This window comes from Lutjanus erythropterus, chromosome 13 (assembly GCF_056507025.1).
Source record: "Lutjanus erythropterus isolate fLutEry1 chromosome 13, fLutEry1.hap2, whole genome shotgun sequence".
Lineage (NCBI taxonomy): Eukaryota > Metazoa > Chordata > Actinopteri > Lutjaniformes > Lutjanidae > Lutjanus > Lutjanus erythropterus.
In genome coordinates this window covers 34,471,800-34,482,348 of record NC_139329.1, presented here as the reverse complement: position 1 = coordinate 34,482,348, position 10,549 = coordinate 34,471,800, and the positions used below count along the sequence as shown (strand labels likewise).

The 10,549-nt window shown below is 40.4% G+C and overlaps 1 protein-coding gene across 1 annotated transcript; it reads left to right on the top strand.

Annotated features, from left to right (window-relative positions):
- The first annotated feature begins 287 nt into the window (after positions 1-287).
- mpi (mannose phosphate isomerase) lies at positions 288-10,519 on the top strand. The gene is made up of 8 exons (XM_084734140.1): positions 288-424; positions 2,160-2,287; positions 5,482-5,682; positions 5,937-6,078; positions 6,255-6,434; positions 7,355-7,528; positions 9,508-9,716; positions 10,007-10,519. The coding sequence occupies exons 1-8, from the start codon at positions 409-411 to the stop codon at positions 10,223-10,225; spliced, it is 1,269 nt and encodes a 422-aa protein (XP_084590266.1). The 5' UTR covers positions 288-408; the 3' UTR covers positions 10,226-10,519.
- The last annotated feature ends 30 nt before the right edge of the window (positions 10,520-10,549 follow it).

Below are 10,549 nucleotides of genomic sequence, written 5' to 3'. Positions count from 1 at the left end.
ATTTATGTTTTTTTGTTTGTTTTCTATTTCGTTTTTTTCCTTTTGCATTATTATAGTAATATTCTTATATCAAACTGAAGGGGAAAAAATTAAATGAAGCTTTTGGTCGAGTCGTGACGTCACAAGGTCTGACCACCGCCGGTCGTGAGTAGAAGGCAACACTTGTTTTGCGAAACTCTCGTGAGATTTATACGCAGTGTTTCTTCATTGTGCACTTTGAACAAACCGTTCGTGTTCTCTGGCGCGACAACGCTGTCGTTAGAATCTGGGTAGGTTTAGGGAGAGAAAACACTCACACAGGGTTAAAAAACGGTCATGATTTGATTTGACGGTATCACTCTCGCGAGATCTTCCACGAGTCTGGGGTTCCCTTCTTCACACAACAACCTGACAGCCGACGTTGCAGCCATGGAGGAAGTAAGAGGTGAGTGGGATTTTCTCATTCTTAACTGTTTCAAATCATCTGTTTTTTCGATAAACATTTAGCTAGCTGATGGTGCGACGGTTTATTTACATTAGCTACATGATACCTTACATATGTATTAGATACGACGAGACTGAGGAAAAGAGGTCGTTGTTGAGCAGCCACATCATTATTTCAGCCGGCGTTTTGTTTGTTTAATGGAAAGCGGATACTGTTTTAAAGCAGCACCGTGGCCACTACAGTGAAATAACACGTAGCATGGCCTTCTGAGCACATATGCAATGTTTACAGCCATACTCAACCTTTACATTTTATTTAAAGCGGGGAACGGACTCAGTCCCTCGCAAATGTAAACCTGCTTACTGTGTGTGTTTCTATCAATGAACGTTGCATCGTCAGCTGGCCGGTGTTCTGCCAAATAACGTATCCCCGGCGGAATCTGCCCCCCCCGGTTTCACTGTTTTTTTAATGAGGGTATATCCAGGCACTGTGTGTATGATTATTTCTCCCTGACAAAACATGCCACAGTTTAATGAGCTACACAGCCGGTCGTGCAGGTTATTAGAATCTAGACTGTATGCAGTTTTCTGTTTTCTTGTCTCTTACATTGGTGGAAGTATTTAAATCCTTTATTTACGTAAAAGTACTAATACCACACTGAGAATACTCCACCACGAGTAAACCTCCAGAATTCAAAACCACAAGTATCAGCACGTATCAGCAACTTGTACGTAGTTCCTGGCAGTGTTTCATTATTATATATGATGTTTTTGAATTAATATTACTGCTGCATTTATGTGTATGTATATACAGGCTTATTCGGTTACTTTGTTAGAAGGGCCAAATTTGAAAAAGTTTCAAAGGAAACTGACATTTACATGTTCTATTTCTGACCTGTAAAGTAGAGCCGAACAATTCATTGAAATTTTATCAAAATATTTGTTCAGGCAAAATGTGTGTTAAAATATAATTTTCATCATTATCATACTCTGCAGAGTTAAAAAAAAATCTTTATTCAGTACAGATCCCTGCAAAAACCATCAGAATTATTTGACTTTTTTTAAATTTAGAATAATAATCTAATAGTTATCATTCCCTTTAATATTTCAACTCATATCTCAATTGCAAAATCAGTCAAAACAATTGCAATTAGATATTTTCTCAAAATCATTCAACCCTACTGTAAAGTTCGGAATTTAAATGTGTAACACGATGAACCTTTTTATTTTTTCTCCACTTTAGTAATTTTCACAATTAGAAAAGAATAATATTTTGATGTAACCCTTTTGTAATCCTCAACATTTTGAGTAGTAACTGTAATTTAATTACGTTTTTCCGTCATTAACTATAATAGAATCAGAATTGTTTATTTTGTAATTTAATTATATGTAACCAATTCCATTTAAGTAGTTTCCGTCCAGCAGTAAAAGTATGCTGTTAGACATTTGTTGTCATAATTTCCCTATGAATTCCTGAGTTATGACCAAACACATGTTTTGTGAGGTCACAGTGACCTTTGACCACCAAAATCTTATCAGTTCATCCTCGAGTGCAAGTGAACATTTGTGCCAAACTTGAAGAAATTCCTGCAAAGAGTTCCCGAGATATCACGTTCACAAGAATAGTGTGACCTATAAAAACATATATCCTCTGGCCATGGTATATTCTGGATTCAGGAGTTCTGTTGTCCCTCTTTGTTTTAAAAATTCACATGCTAAATCTGGTCTCTCCTCAGTGTTTCCGTTGACCTGTGCCGTGCAGAATTATGCGTGGGGGAAAGTTGGTGTGGACAGCGAGGTGGCCAAACTGGTGGTTGGTGGAGACCCGCTGGCTGTCATAGACGAGGGCAAGCCTTATGCTGAGGTAAGGGCTTTTACTGGGGAGGCACTGGTTCAAATCATTAGACTGGTTCTGGGCAAGACATTTAAGGGAAAATTCCACACTTTTTCCAGTAGATTTGTACAGAACCATGTACAATATAAAACATAAATGTTACCATTTGATGCAGTTATTCTGAGGATAATTCTCATGGCAGGTCGCAAGTCCAACAGTGACAGAACAGCACAGCACTAGACAGACCTGAAAGACTTGACAAACAAGACAAAACACATAATACAAGTTACACGCAGGAGTATGTCACTCACACACACACACTCCACGTCAGCACCATGGTTATGTCAGACTTACGGCAAAGATATTTATATACCAAGCAAAACAAATAAAATACAGTCAGTGGTTTAAGAGTTGAGTAGCTCTTGACAGATTTTTAAGGATACTGATAGAATGAAAGTCTTCATGTTGTCTGGTTAGACGTTCCACTGAGATGTGGACTCTCCAAAGGCAGTGTGACGAAAGGGAATAGAACAATCTCTTGTGGATTTTACAGAGTTCTTTGTCATAATATAAACAGTCATATAATGGAGGAGGGGCTGAACCACTCAAAATTTTACACACAAGACACATTTTGAGAAAAGTCTAAACTTTCCAAAGCTCAGAAGATGATGTTTCTCTATCCCACAGTGATGATACATTTAACTGGCTTCTTACCCAGAATTTTTAAGGTTTATTTTTACTGCCCCCAGCATGTAATACATGTGGGAAAGGATCATTGCAGGCATAATTATATTGGCTGCATCCACAGAAAGTCAGATTTTTGTCTAAAATTTGTAATTAATGTTTTCTGTCTTTTTTTTTTTTTTGACATGTTCTTTAAAATTAAGGTTAGGATCTATTATTGTGCTAAGATATAATGGACAAACAAGTGTATATATAAAATGCATGAACATGTTTTTAAATAGAGATTGTTTGCTGTAATAAAATGATTTTGTAATTTAAAGTGAAGTTCCTCCAGAAATGATGCAAGCACCAGTCAAGTGAGAAAGAATTTGTAATCCTCGTAAGTTTTATCAGTATGGGTGCAGTGTTTTAAAATAGACAAAAATGAGGTGGAAAGGAAGAAGAACCCACACTTCAACAGTGAAATCCCAGATTTTTTAAAAATAAATATTATTCCTTGAGACTAGAAAACAGAGACACGAGATTTGTCAAAGTTCGTCCGGATATATCTGAACTAGCTTGTGTTTTTTATCTGTAGCTTTCATTTTATTGCAGAAAACAGTTCTAGGTCAGTTAATGCAGTTTAATTTAGGGTATTTTTAACACTAGAACAGAACTGAAAACTTGTTTTTTGTGGAGAAAAAAACTGATTATAACTAGTTTATATTAAATTGTAGGACATTTCATAGACATTACCTGTTACTTGGGATAATCACACAGATGGAAATACTCATTGCCGGCATTACAGGATCTTAAAGATTTTGCTCTACAGAGCTCACTGTCTGTCTCAGTACATCATGTTGTTCTTTGGTGTTTTGGCAGAGAGCCTTGTTCTTCTCTCCATGCCTTTCATGAGTCTTTCCTTATTTAGCTACAGCAGCTCTGCAGGGTTTGTCTGTCATGAAGGTTATTAGTTCAAGTTATGGCAGCGGTGACATTTTCACGGACCGCAGGACACGTATTGTCACATGCCACAGCATATGAGCTGTCATGCCAATAGTCAGAGGGCGGCATGGATGTTTAATCCCACAATACACGTACACGTTCGTGGCCTATAGTACAGCACATCTACGAAATATCTAACACTTATACTATTATTATTTGAGAAATTATCATGATCCTTGTCTATACATTTGTTCAGTTGCATTCTGGTGTTTTTATTGATTAGATTTTACTTTTGCTTTTGATTGATTCATTCAGTTTCATCAACCAAATCTGTTGGCTTTTCTGTAGTCTTTGTCGCAGTTTTCGGTTCTGAAGAACCACTTAACCCCCTTTTCTTTCATCTGTGTTTTCTTGTAATCTCAGGCGAGCTGTCAGCTTTTCCATTATGTAGATTTCCTCTACTATCTTAAGCCATTTTTCTCTGGATAGGAAGATCCACTTTACCCCATTTAAAAATTGACAATTAAACATATTTGTGCAAAATGACAGAATTTACTCAAAAAGCAGCGGTATGTTAACACAGTGGGACTTTCCTTGAGATTGAAAGCACAGAAATAATCTAGCCAGCCAGCAAGTATTGTATTTACACCATAATGTTAACTGTGCGATATACGATCAATAATTCCAAAAAATGCTGAATCATTTTAACACATCCATAAACCCGCAATGAGACTGTCTGAGAGCAAACAGTCACATCAACGCCGTACTGATCAAGCAGCTGGTAGAGCAGTCACACAGTCTGGGGCTTTTATTTTGACAGGTAGGAACAGAAGGTGATGGGCTGCGATTGATTCTGTTCGTTTAAAGTGATAAATGATTGCGCTCTTGTTCAGATAATAGAGCTTCTGCACATGGACAAGTTTAGCCATTCAGTATTCAGTATCCTGGCCCCTTCCCACGTTGTTTCTGTATGTATGATCATCTATTTTTAAATACGATCATTTTAAAGTCACAATAAAATATTGATGAACACTGGGGTGAGGTTACAGGGTTGAGCCTCAAGGCTGCAGTCTGTGTTTGTCCAGCAACACTGTGTGTCCAGTGTCCTTGAGAGACAGTCTCCTTCATTTACATTTAAGTCATTAGAGTAACCCTCTTATCCAGGGTGATTTACAGGGTGAGATGGTTAGGATTCCTCCTTTCTCGCTGCGTGTAAATCACTGTGGATTACAGCATTAGATTAATTGGTTAAAAGTGTTTGATATCAGGCCTTTCTCTCAGAAGGCTGAGGAACAACTATGACTCCTTCAGGAAGCTTGTGAACGGAGGATAAAGGAGGGAAGCAACTGACGTGACACATCTTCCTTTTTTCGAGTTTTATTTATTGTGGGATTCATCATAGTTTAAATTGGGATTCAGCAGCTGTTATTGTTGGTTCATGTTGTTGAAGGGAAAGTGTTCACTTTCTCACTTTTATTAGTGAGTTATCAGGATTTTGACGAATTAACCTTCCAGTCGCTAACGCACTTCTGCAGCCTTTAGTCTGCTCCTGCTTCGTCCCACTAATATTAAGAGCATTTGGACAATGTTGACGTCATCTCTGCTGTCTCTCTCAGTTGTGGATGGGTGCCCACCCGAAAGGCGATGCCCAGATTAAAGACAACAGGATCGCACAGACCACGCTGGGCCAGTGGATCGCCCACTTCCCCGCCTGCCTGGGCTCCAAGGTCAAAGACACCTTCCAGGGACAGCTGCCCTTCCTCTTCAAAGTCCTCTCTATCAATACAGCCCTGTCCATACAGGCCCACCCCAACAGAGTGAGTACACACAAACACACACATAGACGCCTACACACACACGCTGTTCATGAGTCATTCTGTATTGGGAAATCATTTAGCAAGGATTTTTTTAAAAGTTTTTCTATGTTTGAATACAGCTGATCAAAATGTGAACCATAAAGTCTCACCTACGTTTTAATGGTTTTAGGATGAACAACTTACCTGCTATTTTTTTTATTTTTTCGCATACTGTCTTTGACCCTCTTCCTTTTGTGTCATTATGGTTTGGTCAGGAGTTAGCTGCTCGTCTCCACGCTCAGTTTCCGGAGCACTATCCTGACAACAACCACAAGCCGGAGATGGCCATCGCTCTCACCCGCTTCCAGGGCCTCTGTGGCTTCAGAACAGTGGAGGAGATCCTGGGATTCCTTAAATGTGAGTCCCAAAGTCCCATTAGAGGGTCATTAGAGGGTTTTGGATTGATTATGCTGTCACTGGAGAAAGGAATGAAAAATATGCTTGTGTCAGACCCAACATATATACTGTATGTTATATAATTTACTTGAAGTTTATAAATTCATATCTTTTGTATGTGTTTGTGTATTCATCAGCTGTTCCGGAGTTTCGTGCTCTGGTGGGAAACGAGGCAGCCGAGGAGCTGCAAGGCAGCATGGGAGATGCAGCTCAGACGAGCCAGGTGCTGAAGAAGTGCTTCACCAGGATGATGAACTGTGAGAAGAAGGTGTTCGTAGATCAGCTCAACATGCTGGTCAAGAGAGTCACTGAAGAGGGTGAGGAGGCTGAGGGGTGGGGCTCCCAACAGCAGAAAACAAATGCAAAAGTCCTGCTTTTATTTCAGCTGTTTTGTCATGAAGCATTTACCGGTCAGCTGCTGAGAGTCAAAACACTGCATGTGTGTAGACGTGCAGGCTGTGCTTTTTGTTGCTTGCTCTTTATTTGACCATGAGAGGATTGCTCAATATGTAGAAACAAGCTTTCATTTGATTATAGTCAATAATCTGGAATCTGATGCAAGGGTTTTAGAAAGAGAGATAACCACAAGTTTAAAAAAATCATGTAACACAAAAAAAATTAAAAGAAGAAAGCCAGTGTCAGGGCTGCAACTAACTATTATTTTTATTCTCAATTAATCTTGAAATCATTAATGATTAATTGATTAATAATTTAAGGTTATAGAATATATATAAAATGTCAAAAAAAGTGAAAAATGTACATTACAATTTCCTAGAGGCTAAACTGATGTCTTCAGGTTGCTTCTTTTGTCCACCAAACAATCCAAAAAACAAATATTATTCATCTGCTTATTAAAATAAGTGGCAACTAAGTTTCTTTCAGTTGGCTAATCGATTAATCGACTAATTGTTGCAGCTCTAGTTAGCATTCTCAGCGGTCAAATAATCAAACATACGAATCAAAATATTAATTGAATTAAAGCCACTATGTGATGATTTCTTTTGTGATTATTAATCCTCATGGTTAAATGGGTGCAGTCTGCTGCATGTGCTGCTGTAGCCCATTAATCTCAGTGGCCCATTTCTGTCTGGCACTGTCTTTCTTTGATACTACCACCAGGAGGCACCAAAATCAGACATTTTCTAATCCTACAGTAAAGAACAGGTCAGTTGTTCAGCACTTTGGAAACATATTTTACTGACATGATCACACTCGTGGATGTTTCTGATCCATGCAGGCGCAGCAGGGAAGGACACGTCAAGCAGCAACGGTGACCTGCTGCTCCGTCTCCACTCCCAGTACCCCGGAGACATCGGCTGCTTCTCCATCTACTTCCTCAACCACATAGTCCTGGAACCAGGCCAGGCCATGTTCCTGGGAGCCAACGAGCCGCACGCTTACCTTTACGGAGGTCAGATGTTTTTTTTGTTTATATTCGTGGGCCTGAATTCCTATACTTCTTTACACTCTAGCATCCCTTCAGTGCTCCTGTGTGAGAGAGGCAACAGATTAAGTATTAAAGGGGTAGTTTGGATTTTCTGAAGTGGGGTTGTATAAGGTACTTATCCAGACTCTGTATTACCTACAGTAGATGGCGGTCAGCACACCCCTAGTTTGTCAGAAGCTAAGTCATGTACTGCTGTGGACAGGATCAGCAGCAAAACATATTTTAGCCACCTAAAAAAAGAATAATATCAGTGTACGCTATATTTAGAGTATTTTCCATTAGACAGTATTTTATGACAGTGCTAAATATTGCTTTCTCCAAAGCAACCCAATCCACTGCTTCCTAGATTGATTAGTTTGTCTTATTGTGTGACTTCAGTGAATCTGAAACTGAAGAGTCACACAATAGCACAAACAAACTAATCAATCTAGGCAGCAGTAGACCTGCAAGTCTTGTGTTCTGCAGGGAAAAATTACTGTTTTTGCCAAAGGAATCGGGTTGGTTTGGAGAGAGTAATACCTGGCTTATACAACTGTGGTTTCCTGTCAGAAAAGGCTGTATAACAGTCAGGTAAAGCAGTGAAAATACTCTAAATGTAGCATACACATAGGTCGGCCTACATTCGTACTCCTGCTTTGTATGGATAAGTAACTCATACAACCCCACTTCAAAAAATCTGAACTATCCCTTTAAATGATAAGGATTACATTATTCTGCCCTTTTCTTATTGTCAGCAGCCCCCAAAAACCAACAGTGTGTCCAGCCCCCATGTTCACTGGTTCACCCTGAAGACAAACACCTTTAAGATTGGGTCACAAATATATGTTTCATTTTTTAAAAAAGGCTCAGTGTTTCCCCAAAACAGCTGGATACTGTAGGTTTTACAAACATTACTCAAACAGGAGTAAATGGTTCATTCACTAGGGACTGTTTTCAGCTGCAGATGAATACACATTCGTTGCTCTAGGGAGAGCTGCCTGCAGCAGGGTGGTGTTGGTAGGACTGAGTCAAAATAAACTACAGTGTGTGTTCATGGTGATGAAGGAACGTGTCACCCAGTATTACTGTTTGGCCAACAATGGAGCTCTGTGGCACAGAGGTACAAGCTACACCAGGAATGTAATGAGCGACTAAACACAACACTGACACAATTTTACTGTTATTATTTATTTCAGGAACCTCAATGAACAGAAAATAAAATATAACTTGTGGCACAAAATGGATGATATTCTAAAGCTCCCCCTAAATGTCTCAAACTAGGCTTTCCAGGGAGTTCATGTCCTTTTCTCCCTTTAGCTCCGCCGTAATTCTAATCTACTAACCTTCCAAGCATCTGCAAAATGTTAAAAATGCGATCTGTGATAGCTACTGACCTTTCAGTCAAGTGTTTTTAGTGTCTGGAAAGGGACTCAAGTGGTTTCGGAGTTGCTGTACTTGCTTGTGACCAGCTTGTAAAACTGTATTCTATGTGGAAAAAGATCATAGCATGCATAATTTGGATGGCTGCCTGTGTTAGGTTTGGTAAGTTCTGCTGTCAGTCCCTTAGAGACACATACTGTGTGCTTCTCCCTGAACTCAATTCAGGGAGAAGCAACATTAACATCTGCCTCAACAGACCAGAATGCAATGCAGCTATGAGATCTGTCAAATTCACCTTTATCTTGGGGAAAAACGTCAGTCTTTTACTTACCATCACTGTTCCCGTCCACCCATATATTCATCAAGTTGAGTGTAATTTCACACCTGTTCTGAAAGGGCATTGTGGGAAATCACTAACTACTAAGGTAGACAAGGCGAGCGGAAGAGACAAAATAGCTCCCATAATGCATTTAACAATCATTGTAAGAGTATCTGAGAATTGATTTTTCCATTTGAAGGAGAGTCGACCGCCCACTCTGCGTATTTAAAGCTCGCTCTCCTTCTCTGTCTGTTCATCCATACAGACTGTATCGAGTGTATGGCGTGCTCAGACAACACGGTGAGGGCCGGTCTGACACCGAAATACATCGACGTCAACACGCTGTGTGAAATGCTGAACTACAGCCCCGCCCCCGCCAGCTCCAAGATCTTCCCGTGTGTTCAGGACGCTTCAGACCCCTGCGTGTCTCTGTACGACCCACCAGTGCCAGACTTCACCGTCATGAGGATACAGGTAGGAAACCTCAGCTAACTACAGGAGGGACAGATTTATCTATTATTTATTTATTTATTTATGTATCTTTATGATGGAAACCTTCATTTATAAATGAGACTTACTTCAGATAATTTTTCGACAGCGTGCTTTAGTTCAATTTGTAAGAGATACAAAGCATCACAAAAATTTAGGCATTTGTGCACAAACTAACATGTAGACAATCTGATGGTTATTGTTATTATTGTTAATATCTAATCAAGTTACATTCGGAAACGTTCTCACCATGTTCTGTCCCGTCCGTCCTGCAGGTCCCAGCCTCGGTGAAGCAGTACACCGTTGCCCCACTCGACAGCGCCAGCATCCTCCTGGTCATTGAAGGCGACGCCACGGCAACCTCCGCCGCTGCCCTCTCTGACGTCACGCTGAGGCGGGGCACCGTCCTGTTCGTCTCGGCCAACGAGAGCGTCTCCCTGCACATCACCTCCCAGTCGGGGATGACCATGTTCCGAGCCTGCTGCCTCCTGTAGTCGTGAGTCTGTGGCTGTGTGTGAAAGCTCCTGCTGCCTGTGTTTGTCGACTCAGTAAGGAGGTCTACACCGCGGTATGGATTGAGTCCAATGATTGTTTAGTAAAGGAGCTTTCAGACACAGTGTGTCGATGCCCGTCTGTGCCCGCTGCCCCCCCCCCCCCCCCCCCAACCCTAACTTGACCTGTGGACTGCTGTGCCTCCTCCAGCAGTGTTCTTTAGCTTTAAAATCCAGCAGTAATCCGTCACTGCTGGATTTTAACTGGTTTTAACTGTCTTTTTTTTACCTGTAGTGGTGCAACTTATAGAAACTTATAGAAAAAAA

Excerpts from the sequence above, each read along its gene's own strand:
- mpi (XM_084734140.1), top strand. Across the intron at positions 6,079-6,254 it reads GATCCTGGGATTCCTTAAAT|CTGTTCCGGAGTTTCGTGCT; the intron begins GTGAGTCCCAAA and ends TGTATTCATCAG. Across the intron at positions 7,529-9,507 it reads GCACGCTTACCTTTACGGAG|ACTGTATCGAGTGTATGGCG; the intron begins GTCAGATGTTTT and ends TCATCCATACAG.